General features: G+C 38.4%; 1 protein-coding gene across 1 annotated transcript in view; it reads left to right on the forward strand.

The window, feature by feature from the left end:
* The first annotated feature begins 770 nt into the window (after positions 1–770).
* MYPN (myopalladin) overlaps positions 771–15,899 on the forward strand; it is a 97,268-nt gene continuing 82,139 nt past the window's right edge. The window contains exon 1 of the mRNA XM_023546990.2: positions 771–2,168. Coding sequence (XP_023402758.2) covers positions 1,270–2,168 — 899 coding nt within the window. The 5' untranslated portion in view covers positions 771–1,269. The remainder of the gene's footprint in view (positions 2,169–15,899) is intronic.

The raw sequence follows: 15,899 nt of genomic DNA on the forward strand, positions 1-15,899 counted from the left end.
TGCATAATGCTCAAAGCCAACCTTTTTTACTGTTAAGCTAAACTATTGTTTGGTTTTAAGAAGACTTCAGGGGATATTTTTGGTTTAAGGTTTAAAGATTATCTCAGGGCAATAGTTTCAGGGGTTCCTCCACTCTCCAGGGATCCAGAAAGTCTGGAGTCCATGAAAATTTGAAATTCTGTTCTGCATTTTCCCCCTTTTCATCAGGATTCTTCTATGGAATCTTCGATTAAAATGTTCAGTAATAGTAGCCGGGCACCATCCAATTCTGCTCTCATGGCAAAAAAAAAAAAAAGGAGGCAGTTATTCGTGGAGATAATTAGCCTCACACTCCATATCCTCCTCCTAGTCCTGACTACCCCTCTTCCTCTGTTGTTATTCCAGGTGAATAGAGAGCAATTGTTATGCCTGGAACCGACGTTTGCAAGCTTTTAAGACCCCAGTCACTACACAACAAACTAGGAGATAGAACAGAAGCACTAAACATATTATTAGGCCAATTAACTGGGATATCCTATGAAACGATGACTCTAAACCTCCAAACCAAAGAACCAAATCCCATGAGGTGTTTGTTTGTATATAAACAGCCTCAGCAGTTACTCCTTTTTTTCATCATTGTTGTAAATATATCTATCACACAACTTTTGCCAATTCAACTTTTTACAGGTGTACAACTTATTGACAGCTATTACAATAATCGACTGTGCAATCCTACCCTTAATCAATGCAGTTTTCCATCGCTGTTAGCCCCCCTCCCCCCTAATCTTGGTATATTGTCTGTATCTCTTAATTTCTATAATTCTATTATATCCAAGGTAAAGGCGGGGGGGAGGTGGAGAGCGAATTGCTATTTGTGTATGATAGCACTTTGTAACTAAAAGCCCTTTACAGGTATTATCAAAATTCTATATTAAAATTGTGTTTAAGGTCGGTCATATTTAGGGTCTAGGGTCACTATGAGTCAGAACTGACTCTACGGTAACGGTTTTGGTTTTTTCTGTTTCTTTTTTTTTTAATAGTTATACCATAGCTTTCACGATTAAATTTGCATTTAAAGCATTTAATAAAGTGGTAATCAGCAATGTCTTTATTTTCAGCATCAGGAAATGCTCATTAAATTCCGGTTCATTTTCAAAATTTGAGACCATAATTAGGCAATTTTTTATTTCAAGCTTTAAGCTCTTAAAAACCCATCATGCTATAATAAACATTGACTTGCTATTTCCTAGAAATAATCCCGACTTTTTCTGATTATTATTTTGTGACAGCATGCAAGACGACAGCCTAGAAGCTTCTACTTCCATATCTCAGCTTCTAAGGGAGAGCTATTTAGCTGAAACCAGACATCAGGGAAACAATGAGAGGAGTCGAGCAGAACCTTCCTCCAACCCTTTTCATTTTGGCAGTCCTTCTGGAGCTGCTGAAGGAGGAGGCCAAGATGACCTTCCAGATCTTTCTGCCTTTCTGAGCAAAGAAGAATTAGACGAAAGTGTCAATCTGGCGAGACTGGCCATCAATCATGACCCTTTGGAGAAAGCAGATGAATCTCAAGCTCGAAAACGTCTTTCTTCTGATCAGATGAAACACTCACCTAAATCAAGTTTTGACCCTAACTTCTGCCAGGATAACTCTCAAAGTTCTACCAGCTCTAAAGAGAGCCCCCAGGAAACAAAAAGGCCACAATATAGTTCTGAAACTCAGTCCAAAAAGGTGTTCTTAAATAAGGCTGCTGATTTCATTGAAGAGCTGTCCTCCCTTTTCAAAGCCCATAGCTCCAAAAGGATTAGACCTCGTGCCTGCAAAAACCACAAGAGCAAATTGGAATCTCAAAACAAAGCAATGCAGGAAAGCAGCTCCAGTTTCTCAGATCTGTCAGACAGACGAGAAAGATCTTCTGTTCCCATCCCCATCCCTGCAGATACAAGGGATAATGAAGTGAATCATGCTCTTGAACAGCAAGAAGCCAAGAGACGCGAAGCTGAGCAGGCTGCCAATGAAGCAGCTGGTGGAGACATTACCCCAGGGTCTTCACCTTCATCTTTGTACTATGAAGAACCTCTGGGGCAACCTCCTCGGTTCACTCAAAAGTTACGGAGCAGAGAAGTTCCAGAAGGAACCCGAGTACAGTTGGATTGCATAGTGGTAGGAATTCCACCACCTCAAGTAAGGTAAAAATGTCCAGTTGGTAGTGCTTGGTAATTGCTTTCCATCTACCATGATCTTCCTAAGTATTGTCTTTTGAGTATGTGGTTTCCAAAATTACATACTTCCTATGAGAAAAGCAGTTGTTTTAATTTAAAGCAGTACAGTCCAGAAATAAAACACTAGCCATAAATATCTTTAAAATTTTCTAGTTATTATTAGTTGCTGTCGAGTCAATTTCAACTCATGGGTAACCCATGTGTTACAGAGTAAAACTGTTCGGCAGGGTTTTCAGACTGTGACCTTTTGGAAGCAGATTTCCAAGCCTTTCTTTGAAAGCATCTCTGGATGGATTTGAACCGCAGGACTTTCAGTTAATAGTGCAGCGCTAAACCATTTGTGCCCCCGAGGGACTAAGAGCAACATTAAAAAGTAAATAAAAAGAATTAGATGACATTAATTTTAAATATATTTTATTTAAACAATATAATGAAGTATCATCATTTCAACATGTAAACCAAGTAAAAATTAATAAGATAGTTTTCATTCTTTTTGTCATAGTACCTAAGTCTTCGAAATCCTACACTTACAACTCATTTCAATTTGGATGCTAAATTTTTATTCGAAATACTCAATCTGTATTTGGATTTCATAAAATTTGTGGTTGAAAAAGTAGATAATATACCCAAATTGCTCCAAACATACCAAAAAATTTTTGCAATAACTGAATTGAGTATCAGTGTCAAAATTTAAATTAATTAAAATTAAATATAATTAAAACTTTAGTTCCTCAGTTGCACTAGCCACATTTCAAGTACCCAAGAACCACATGTGGCTACCATCTTGGATAGCACAGGCCTACAGCCTATAGCTTAAAAAAAGAAAGCATTTATGATCTGTACTCAATGAATGGAAATCCTGCTGGAGTAGCGGTTAAGTGCTATGGCTGCTAACCAAGAGGTCGGCAGTTCAAGTCCGCCAGGTGCTCCTTGGAAACTTTATGGGGCAGTTCTACTCTGTCCTCTAGGGTCACTGTGAGTCAGAATCAACTCGAGAGCAGTGGGTTTGGTTTACTCAATGAATATTTGTGGCACTGTTTGGATTTGAAAGAAAGCCACATAATAGCATAAAATCTGATAGACTTAGACTGTGGATAAGGTCAATTTCAAGATTCATTTTTCATGTATTACATTTATTATGAACTTTTTAATATCTGTTTAATGAACACTATTCTTCCTAATGCCCAAGTCTTTCCCTAATTTAACTGAAAGATAGAAAAGATATTCATCTTTTGTGTCCCTGCTGTAACCAACTTTTCCAAGAAGCTAATGAAGATTAGGAAACCCTGGTGGCATAGCGGTTAAGAGATATGGCTGCTAACCAAAAGCTTCATGGTTTGGACCCACCAGGCGCTCCCTGGAAACTCCATGGGGGCAGTTCTGCTCTGTCCTATAGACTTGCTATGAGTTGGAGTTGACCTGCTGTCAGTGGGTTTGGTTTGGTTTTTTTTAATGAAGATTAAGCTTCAGCACTCTTCAATTGCATAGGCCACTTCCAAGGCCTTCATTTTATTTTCTTAAAAGGCCCTCCTACATTGTATGAGCTTCAGGCCCCACAAAACCTGGATCCAGCCTTAGCCTGCAGAGTGACATTCACTGCCTTTAATGTTGTAATGTCCCTGAGTGATGCAAATGATTAATGCGCTTGGCTGCTGACTGAAAGGTTGGAGGCTTGAGTCCATCTGGAGGCTCCTTGGAAGAAACTCCTGGCAACCTACTTCCAAAAAGCCAGCCATTGAGAATCTCTGTTAGGCACAGTTCTGCACTGACACACATGGGGCTGCCATGAGTGGGAGTCAGCTGGTTAACCTTGCAATACTATGTGAATAATGTGGTTGTATATCACTTTTATAGAGAATTACTGATATTTAGAATCCTGCAAGAGTTGCTTTGCCTCCCTATTTAACATTTATTCTAAGTATATAAGTAGGGTCTTATCTTCTTACATAACATTCATGTTATAGGACAGTGATAATATTTGTATTAATAATAGTATTTTTAAATTATTATATATCTGAATTAATTTAATATACATATATAAATTCATGGGATTCTGGTCTGAAGACATCTTCATGTATTGAATTTTGCTTTTCAAAAGCAACATAAGGCAATATTAATATTATCTCTACGTGGCATATACATTTTACTATCATTTTATCCAATCAACCTCTTGACAGCACTGATTCTGTTGTTTTTGCCTTTTTATCCTGAGCACCAAGCACAGCTTTTGGTCCATAATAGTCACTCAGAAATGTTGAATGAACTAATGAATAGGAAAGCAAGAAATTCAACTTAGATTTAAATCAGGAGTGAGACAGTTAGCCTAATATACAGCAAAAGGGTGGAGCTGAAGAATACAGGGCAGTGTCTGCCGTTCTACTCTAAACCTGCCTGATGACACTCCCTAAGACTCTAATGCATAACACTGGGAAGATGTTATCACAGCATCACAATGGCTACTACTCAGTCTAAAGTAAGCAGGTGAGCACTCAAGTTATGGTATACACACAACACACTTAAGGGGATTTTATTTGAACCTTAAAAAGTCAAAAAGGCTCAAGTAGAAATTCATTTATTCATTCAACAAATACCCGTTTGGTTATTAAAGTGACTCTACTAGGTACTAAGGCCCCTCCCCCCCCAAAAAAATAGGTCCCTGACCTCAAATACCTCACAATCCAGTAAAGCAACCAGACAGACATGTAAAACAAACACTGTAATGTCGTGTAGTAAGGGCTATAACAGAAGTATGTATAGTATGTAATGGTGGCCCAGAGGAAGATGTGAGCTACATTGCCTGGAGGGCAGGATAAAGCACAAGTTAACACAGGAAGTGATGCTTTAACATGAGCAGACCCAGGGTGGAAGGGGAAAGCGAGTGCAAATGCTCAGGGGCAAATGTGTTCAGGAAACCGTAAGTCTTGTTTATGTCAAGAATATGGAGTTCCAGGTGAGGGAAGATGAGAGATAAGATTAAAGAGGTAGGCGGAAGGGATGGATCCTTTCAGGCTAGGACCAACTCATCTTGTTTACATGAAGGCACATGAAACTTAACAGCACAATAAAGCTTTTACATGACAGGGAGGAGACCAAGCTAACTGGTAACGAGAATGGAGACATGATTTTGAGGTGCCTTTTTGAAAGCAAAGCAGAATAGTTTACACTCGGTTTCAGAACAAACTGGAAACCATTTAAAGATGATTATGGAAATGTAGGGGCCCTGATGGCACAGTGGTTAAGAGCTTAGGGTCAGCAGTTCAAATCCACCAGTCACTCCTTGGAAACCCTATGGGGCAATTCTACTTTGTGCTATCGGACCGCTACATGTCGGAATTGACTCTGTGACAACAGGTTTGGTTTGGGTTTATGGAAGTATAACAAGATGAAAGGGAACATTTAAGGACAATTAGTCTGCAAGATTGGATTAGACCAGAAAAGAATGGAGCCTTGAGGCCACTTAGGAAACTATGGAAGGTGTTCCTGGCATCAGGCACTCTGGTTGGACTAGAGTGGGGACAGTGGGGATTTGAGGAGATGTCAATGTGAGATATTTAGAAAAAAAGATATCAAGCTGACCTTGGTGGCTAACTAGATAGGAAGGATGGGTAAAAAAGGTACTCCATAAGTTTCGTGTTGGGTACCTGAGAGAAAGATGGAGTCACTGGTAAAGACGGAGAGATCAATGAGGATTTGGGATATATGCACTGAGTCTGAGGGAACAGAGGGATCATATCCAATAGGCAGTTGGAAGTGTAGGACTGAAGGTCAAATGAAAGGGGAACAGAACTGAAATCATTCCAAACAGTCACCTGGACGCTGAAAGCTCTGACACAATACTTCTCTAATTACAGAGGCACTGTATATATACAAGTAACACTTGGAACCAACTTCCTTTCTTTTTTTTTAAATTTGTGTGTGTGTGTGCGTTAGGTGAACGTTTACAGAGCAAATTAGTTTCTCATTAAACAATTAATACACAAATTGTTTTGTGACATTGGTTGCCAATCCCACAATGTATCAACACTCTCCCCTTCCCCACCCCAGCTTCCCTGTTTCCAGTGGTCCAGTTTTCCTGTCCTTTCCTGCCTTCTCGTCTTTGTGGAACCAACTTCTAACAGTGATAGACTGAAGTAGGGTTTTTCATTCTTTTTTTTAGCAATAACTTCCCTCTATTCCCCCTTGCAGAGCCCTGGTGGTACAATGGTTAAGAGGTTGGCTGCTAACCAAAAGGTTGGCAGCTGAAATCCACCAGCCACTTCTTAGAAACCCTATGGGGCAGGGGGCAGTTCTACTCTGTTTTATAGAGTTGCTATGAGTTGGAATCGACTCAACAGCAGGCGGTTTGGTTTGATTTTATTCCCACCTGCAAAAAAAGAAAAGAACAAAAACCCTTACATGTTGCCCAGTACATGCATACGTGTGTGGTGTGAGTATGTTTAAACATAAAGTTAATACTGGGATTGAAGAGGGATGGGATGGAGGGAGACAGGAGTAAATCCTATCTGCTTCTCACCATTGAACTCCTGAGGCCCCTCCACAGGACCCAGGACTCTTGTAAAGCACAAATACTAATCCAGAGGAGTCCTTTAAAAATGCATCAAAAAAATAATGAGAAGTTTTGGTTTGCTGTATGGTAACACAACAGCCAGTAAGAATAGTATCAATGTGATATTTAGGAAAAAAAGAATAGTATCTTTTTTAGCAAGAAAACATAGTAAATATACTGGGCAACTGAAGTCTTACATTGTACCTATGTGCTCCGATATTTTACCTGTGTTCTTGTAAACCTAGTTTAGCAAGTTGAAATATTTTTGTGTGCATATTGTTGACATCAAAGCTAATTGGGTAGAATTTGTTTTACAAGTAGGAGTGGGATCCTATATCACTGAAGCAAGCATTTTCGAAAGTTTGTTAGTATTGCACATAACTTCATTGGAGGAGTTGTTTTAGGAAATGAAATACATTCATGCATTACCCACGGATGAAAGAGTCTGAAGGAATTCACAGCAAATGGCCATAATCCCTTTTTATATCCTGACTCCAAATTCTTTTCCCAGGAATGTACAGCTGGATCACACTGGGTATGTTTGCTTATACACAACCTCCTGAAGTAGCACACATAATTTACTTCTTATAGATGTCAATGCCTGCTATGGCTGTAAAGTTTTACTATTGCTAATTCTAGACAGTTAAGCGCCTGACTACAAGCTGAAAGGTTGGTGGTTCAAACCCACCCAGAGGCCCCTCAGAAGACAGCCCTGGTGATCTACTTCCAGAAGGTCACAGCCTTGAAAACCCTAGGAAGCAGTTCGACTCTGCCCACATGGAATCACCACCAGTCAAAACCAACTTGAGGGCAACTAACAACAACAGTATCCTGGGAAAAATAATATAGTTATAAAGAAATCTAAAATGATAAAGGGGTTTTCATATTATATTATTTAGGGTTTCTTCTTCCACCTTTTGGAAAAATTTAGACACTTTCATTCATTCATTTATTTCATCCAACAAATATTAAGTGCTTGCCATGTACCATAAGGAAACGCTGGCGGCATACTGGTTAAGTGCTATGGCTGCTAACAAAAGGGTCGGCAGTTCAAATCCGCCAGGCGCTCCTTGGAAACTCTACGGGGCAGTTTTACCCTGTCCTATAGGGTCGCTATGAGTCGGAATCGACTCGACGGCACAGGGTTTTTTTTTGGTTTTATGTACCGTATAGGTTGCTACGAATCAAAACTCCATTCGACGGCACACAACGGCAACAAAAAAGGGAGTACCTGGGTGGACTGGGGTTCCACTCTGCACACATGGGCTCGCCACGAGTCAGAATGGACTCCACAGCTGCTGGTTTGGTGGTTTTTTGTTTTTTGTTTTTGTATATGCTACATACTGTATTATAAGCATTTAGATTATAGCAGTGAAGAAGATAGACAAATCGCCTGCCTTCATGGAGCTTAGAGACTAGTAAGAGAAACAGACAATGAACGAAAATTCCACAAATGATCACGTAATTACAATTGTGATCAATGCTATAAAGGAGGGTACATACAGTAAAGGTACCAAACTTTGTGAGTAAGCTGGGGGAGATCTTCCTGAAAAGTGATACTTAAGCTGAGACATAAAGAATGAGTAGGAGTTAGCCAGGCAAATTGGAGTGTAGGGAAAAGTGTTCTGTTGTGGTGTTGTTAGCTTTCAACTCATGGCAACCCCATCCACAATGGAACAAATGCTGCCTGGTCCTACACCATACCCATGATTGGTTGCAGATGGAATCATTGTGGTCTGTAGGATTTTCATTGACTGGCTTTCTAAAGTGGATCCCCAGACCTTTCTTCCCAGTTGATCTTAGTCTGGAAGCTCCGCTGAAACCTGTTCAGCACCATAACTACACACCAGCCTCCACTGATAGGTAGTGGCTGTGAGCGAGCTGCACTGGCTGAGAGAATTGCCAGTTTAAAGCCCCTTAGGCAGCAAGACAATTGTTGAGTTTAGAAATTGAGGGAACTGATGCCACCAGAACATAAAGAATGAGGAGGAAATGATTTGAAGTGAGTCCAGAGAGGGAGCAGAGGCTGGACTGGGAGAACAAGGTACTCAGAGTGGGTCCCTGGACCAGCAGTGTCAGCAAAACCTAGGATTTTGATGGATGTGCAAATATCCTGGCATTATCTTGGACTCACTGAATCAGGAGGTCTGGGGGTGAGGCCCAGCAATTTGTGTTTTCACAAACTGCTGTTTGTTTCTGTGCTAAATACTTTTTCAGTTTCTTCAGAGAACCCTCCTCCCACTCCCCAGGACCTCCCACTGCTCGCATTCCTTGGCCCGAGTGTTGCAATCTCCTGCTAACGTTTTAACACTTGCACTAGTTTTTTTTTTTTTTTTCCTCAGATCTTACTCCAACAGTATATTCTGGACGACTCTCTATTGGAGTCACCTCACCCTGGAAGGTATTCCTCTGAGGTGGTGTCTCTTTGGAGATGACAAGCCAGGCTAATTTCTCTGATTTGAAACAGAAAACCACAACCCCTTGGCCTATGGGAAAACCCCCAAGTTTACTTTTGCAAACTCTGGAGATGTGGGACTACTCACACTGAAGTTTTTTATCCTTGTTCTTTCCTTCTTGGGCAACACTAAACACCCTTTCACCTTTAAAGTTTTTGAGTCAAAAGTTAGGTATAAGCTTCCAAACCCCACAGAAACTCCAGAGGATAAAGGTCAAGCTCTTCAAAGGGTTCAAGAGAAGTCCCTCTCACTTGCCTACAAACCTTACTACCAACCTTGTCCGATCAATCTCTCAGGCTCTTCATACCCTCTCACAAAGTGGACCAAGGATCGCCAGACTGAATCTGAATTGTTTCTCCTTTTTTTTTCCTTCAAAACTCATACCTGTATTTTAACTTCAGAATATGAATAAGACCTTAGGATGCAGAGTAAATTAAAATCATGAGATACAACTGTTAAAAATAAAAACTAGTAGTGCATTCAGATATTTTATGCTGTGGATATAGAACTTCAGGATAACTGAGAAGTTTTGTTTTTTTTTTTAATATTTGTGATTGCCATGGAAAATGCAAGCTTAGTGAAAAGCCCTCAATAAAGTCATTTTTAATGCCGATACTGATGACTCTTCTAATGAATGGACATTTGCAAAATAGTTCTTTGATACATAGGAATTAAGACAAACTAACAATATTCTTCTTTGGAAGTATATTCATTTTCTTTATTACTAGTTTTTCTGATTATAACCTAGTGTTTATATTGTTTTGTGAAAATACCAAAAAAAAAAAAAAACAGAGGCAATTACAATCATCTGTTATTTGATCACATCCCTTATCTCAATTCCACCTTTTTGATGATTTCCTCTTATGATTTTATCCATGAATTAAAATTTTTTTTTATTGTGTTAAAATGTATATAACAAAAAGCTTGCCATTTTAACCATTTTTAAGTGTACCATTCAGTGAAATTAAGTACATTTACCATGTTTTCTGGAAACCGTGGTGGCGTAGTGGTTAAGAGCTATGGCCGCTAACCAAAAGGTCAGCCTTTCAGTCCACCAGGCACTCCTTAGAAACCCTGTGGGGCAGTTCTAGTCTGTCCTATAGACTCGCTATGAGTCAGAATCCACTCGACGGCAACAGGACCATGTTTTATAAAGTACATTTTGAATAGATACTAAAGAATATTTGGAAAATATGTATATGGTATGGCCACAACAATGGGCTCAAGCACAATGATTGTGAGAACAGCACAGGACCAGACAGTGTTTCATTCTGTTGTACAAGGGGTCAGTATGAGTCAGAACTGACTCAACGGCACCTAACAACAACAACACAGTAGCACAAATATCCATGTGCCCATTACATTTGAAGTCTGGTATCTTCCTGATCCTGTTTCTTCCTCTCCCCTCAGAGCTAATCACTATCCAAAATCTTGTGTTTTCTCTTTATATTTTTTTCTTTATAGCTTTAAAACTTGCTTATGTCCCTAAACAATATTGGTACAGAGAAGTATTTATAGGTAAAAAAAAAAAAAAAAAAAAGGTGAATGACATAAAATACTGAATTTGTATGAAAATAACCCAAAGTGGGGAGAAGTGAGGACTATAAAAGAAACGCATTTGCCATTTGTGGATAATTTGTTGAGGGTGAGTGATGTGTGCATGGGGATTCATTATACTGATCTTACTACTTTTTTATGTTTGAAAGTTTCCATAATAGACAAGTTTTTAGAAAATAATATTGGTAAGTTTTACATGTTTTAAGTTTTTCTATTAATGAAACCTTAACATATATATACTTCTGCTACGTGAATTTTTCCCTTAAAAATTATATCCATGTTGTTGCATGAAACTCTTAATTCACTCATTTTCATTGCTATATAGTATTTTACTGTATGACCAGACTGTTATATTATGGACGTACATTTGGGTTGTTTCCAAGTTTTTTTTTTTTCCTAATGTGAACAATGTAATGATAAACATTGTAATATATTCTCCTGGTGCACAAGTTTTTCTTGGTACATGAGTGTGTCTAGGCATGAAATTGCTGGCAGAGTATGTACAGCTTCAACTATATAATACCAAATTGTTTTCTGAAGGAATTGTTTCAGTTTACATTTCCACCAACATTGTATAAAAGTTCTGTTTGTTCTACATCATTGCCCTATGCTGATATTACCAGACTTTTTCATTTTTGCCAATCTGCTGGGTATGAGTGCTATCTCATTGTGGTTTTAGTCGTCATTTCCATAATTACTAATGAGGTTGAGGACTTTTTCATACGTTTATTGACCATTTTCTGTGGAGGACCTTTTCTATGAAGGGGCTGTTTTATATCTTTTGCTCATTTTTCTGCTGATTTGTTTGTTTTTTTCCTTATTGATTGGTAGGATTTTAAAAAATATCCTGGATGATAATCATATGCCAGATGTGTTATGAAAACATCCTCTCCCTTGATTGGTCTTTTTATTTTCTCCTTGGTGCCTTTTGATGATTAGATATCCTTAGTTTTAGTGTAAAATGTGTTAATTTTCTCTTTATTGTTTGTGTTTAAGAAATTCTTTCTGGCCTAAAAGTAATATAGTCTCACGTTGTCTTCTAAAAGTTTTATAATTTTTTTTTCTTTCATTTAAGTTTTAATCCACTTAAAGTTGACTTTTGTGTATGGCATGAGACTGGAAACCCATTTCAATTTATTTTAGCTTGGATAACCAATTGTTCCAGAATCATTTATTGAAAAGTACTTCTTTTCTCCACTGACCTGTAAGGTCACCTTCATCATAAATCAAAATTCCTTGTATGTATCTAGTTCTGAGTTTTCGATTCTTTTCCTGTGGTTTATTTATCTCATTACAACAGATTTTTCATAGTTCTCTATTTCCAAATTTTTCATTTTAAGGATTTTTTTTTTACTATTCTTGGCCTTTTTCCCTACAATATAAATTTTGGAATCATCTTGTCAAAGTCTATAAAAGCTTTAAAAATCTATTAAGATTTTTGGAATTGCATTAACCTGTATCAGTTTGGGAAGAATTTAACATCTTTAAAATATTGAGGCTTCATATTCAGGGGCCTGATATACTTCTCCATTTATTTAGGTATTCTTGTATGTATTTCAAAAAAGATTCATAATTTTTTTCTATGGGTCTCGCAAATTTTTTCTTAGATTTATTCATTAGTACCTCATTTTTGTACTATTATAAATGGTACCTTTTTAAAAAATTATATTCTCTGTTACACATATGGAGGTGTATTTGACTTCTGTATATTTGTTTTCAAACTAATAACCTTGCTAAATTCATGAGCATTTATCTATAGATTTTTGGGGCACTCTTCTATTCTAATCTTGGATCTTGTATTTCATTTTCTTGATTTGTTGAGCTAGCTAAGCCCTCCAGTACAATCTTGAATAGAAGCGGTGACAGTCAGCACTCTAGTCTTATTTCTGGTCTTAAAGGGAATGCTTTCCATTTTTGAGCCTTAAGAAGGATGTTTGTTGTCAGTTTCTTTACTACATACAGAAGGTTAAGATTTTTAAAAATCATGAACATATGCTGAATTTCATCAAACATTTTTTCTGCATCTACTGAGATAATCATATGATTTTTTTCCCCTATTACTCTGTTAATATGAAGAATTATATTGATTTTATATTGTTAAGACAACCTTTTATTCTTGGGATAAACACAACTTAGTCACAACCTATTATCTTTTTATTTCTTGCTGGGTTTGCCTTGCTAATATTTTGTTTAGAATTTTTGCATTTTTGTTCAAGTATGAAATTGGCCTGTAATTTTTTCATACTTTTACGAGAAGAGAATTGGGCACAAGAAGACCCAAGGGTGATATTTAGTTAGTACAACTGGTATAGTCCTGGATGCTGTTTGTGGTTTATATCTCTCTGATTGGTTGTAGTATCCATTCTGACTCAGTTGTTAATTATTTTGAGTATCATTCCTTTCCAGACCATGTTGCTAAGGAATTCCAACATTTTAAGTTTGGGTATATGAGGAAAACCCCCCAAAGAAGACTGGGAAGGTGCATCCAAATGGTAATAGGTGGAAAATGAGGACCATTGTAAAAAAGAAGAGTTGCTTCAAGAAAGAATAGTCAACTACATTGAATGCTAATTAGAGGTCAGCAGTACCATAGAAGAAAGGCCTGGAGATCTGCTTCCATAAAAATTACAGCCAAAAAGAACCTCCTAGAGATAGATCTCAGTTCTACTCTGTAAGACATGGGGTTGCCATGAGTCAGAGTTGGCTTGATGGCAACGGGTTTGGGTTTTTTGGAAGATGAAAAATGTCATTTGATTTAATAACATGGAGACCATTGGTGACCTCAGGAAGAGCAGTGTTGAGAGGGCGATGTGTGCAGAAACCAGACTAGAGGTGATTTAACAGTGAATAAGAACATCATATCAAGATGGTAGACTGAGCACCTGGGCCTACTACCTTCCCTCCCAACACTCTGAAATCTAACTGAAAAACAACATAGAATGTCATCTGTAGACCTGAAATTTTTAGAAGTTCCCCAAAGAGAGAAATCATATGTAGGAGATAGATCCAAGTTTTGTGGGTCCTGCGGCGTGTACAATTTGGGGCGGGGGGGGAGGCCATCTTTAAAATAAAGAATACAAAATTTTGAAAGGTACAGGGCTTTGGAAAGGGGCCATGCAAGGGAGGAAACCTGAAGCTTCATTAGCTTCATGGTTAATCTGCCTCTAAGCAGATGGAATCTGATTGGCAAGGAAATCCAAAACCCAAGCTTTATTCCAGAGAGGACTGCTATGCAGCTAGGAACCCTCTGGGCGTGCTCCAGGCTCAGAGGCAAAAGATGCAATAAGTAGGAGGGGGCCCAGGGACAATCAGGGTGATTATCTGGGGTAAATGTAATCTGGGAACTACATTCAGGGCGGCTGTGTAGGTCTATGCTTCCTCCTTCACCTGTTCGGGATGCACAACAAGCGCAGCTATTGACACAGAAGCCAGAGCAGCAAATGTGTGCTAGAGAGACAGGGCAATGTCCCAGAAAGCTAGCAATATCCAGGGGGAGTGGGGAGCTACTGGTACATAGTATACAGTCTAGCCTACAATCATATTTTCCCCTCCCTGACAATTGCCAGAAATAGCCTCCTGTAATCTGAGTCAACATCCATAAAAACAGTAAGATTTTCAAACCGTAAAGGAAAGTCAACGCCATGAAAAATGTTCCAAATTGAACAAATAGAAGAATTTATTCTGGAAAAAAGATTAGTATGGCAAACTGAAGGAAGAAAATAAATTATACCTTAAAATATGTAATGTTGGAAAGATTTACGTACATTGCATTGTCAACAACAACTAAAAAAAAAACTAAAAAATTCAATCATTCATTCATTCACTTACCCAATAACAACTCATCCTGCACCCACAATGCATGAGGCACTATTCCAGGGGGTTGGAACTCAGCAGTAAGGAAAGTTTTCTGCCATATTACATTGTAGATGAGGTGGGAGAAAACAGACAATGAACAATTAACTTAATGGACAAGTAATTTTGTAGTAATTTGGTAATACCAAAAACTAAACTAAACCCATTGCCATCGAGTCCAACTCATAATGACCCTATAGGACATGGTAGAACTGCCCCATAGGGTTCCCAAGGGGAAGCTGGTAGATTTGAACTGCCAAACTTTTGATTAAGCAGCCAAGTTCTTAAACACTGTGCCACCAGGGCTCCAGTTTGGTAATAAGTACTATAAGAAAAAGGAGCACTTGGCTGCTAACGGAAAGTTTGGCAGTTCAAACCCACCAAGCAACTGCATGGGAGAAAGACCTCTGTCTACTTCCATAAAGATTACAGCCTAGAAAACCCTATGGAACAGTTCTACTCTGTCACATTGGGTTGCTAGGAGTCAAAATTGACTTGAGGCACCTAACAACAACAACCATAAGAAAAAGAAAAAATGGAAGTTCTAGAAGAAGACAATAAAAACTCCTGGTCAGCCCTGACCAAAATTGTTTCATACTGTATTAGTCTTTTCAAAAATTATTTTACTAATTGTTTTCATCTTCACATTTATTCATCTTCTCTTTTGTTCTAAAACTGGCTATGTGGTAAAGGGGTGGTCTTGATATTAGCCAACTGTATTTATGCTTTTTTTAAATTATCAAGAAATTTACACCTGGAAGAATCCAATAAATTTTCTAAAGCTTAAAGTGTAAACATATTGTTCCCACTTATACCCCTACACTGCCATGAGTGGAATATAGCCATTGGACCTGAAAACTAAATTTTTTTTACTTAGCCAAAACCCACTGCCGTCAAGTCGATTCCGACTCACAGGGACCCTACTTAGGAGTCAGTCACAAATCCAGCATAACTATGAGTGCTGTTATAAAATATCTATTATCTTACTGCCCAATATACTCCGGAAACCCTGGTGGCATAGTGGTTGAGTGCTACGGCTGCAAACCAAAGGGTTGGCAGTTCAAATCCGCCAGGCGCTCCTTGGAAACTCTATGGGGCAGTTCTATTCTGTCCTATAGGGTCGCTATGAATCGGAATCGACTCGACGGCGCTGGGTTTGGTTTTGGTTTGGAATATACTCCAATATAACTCTGTTTCTGAAGAGTTACTCTCATGCATGGAGAAAGTTGACAATGTCATTAAGTAAATACATTATGTGTTTCAGGGTTTACACTCTTCAGTTAAGAA

This window comes from Loxodonta africana, chromosome 16 (assembly GCF_030014295.1).
Source record: "Loxodonta africana isolate mLoxAfr1 chromosome 16, mLoxAfr1.hap2, whole genome shotgun sequence".
Classification (NCBI taxonomy): Eukaryota; Metazoa; Chordata; class Mammalia; order Proboscidea; family Elephantidae; genus Loxodonta; species Loxodonta africana.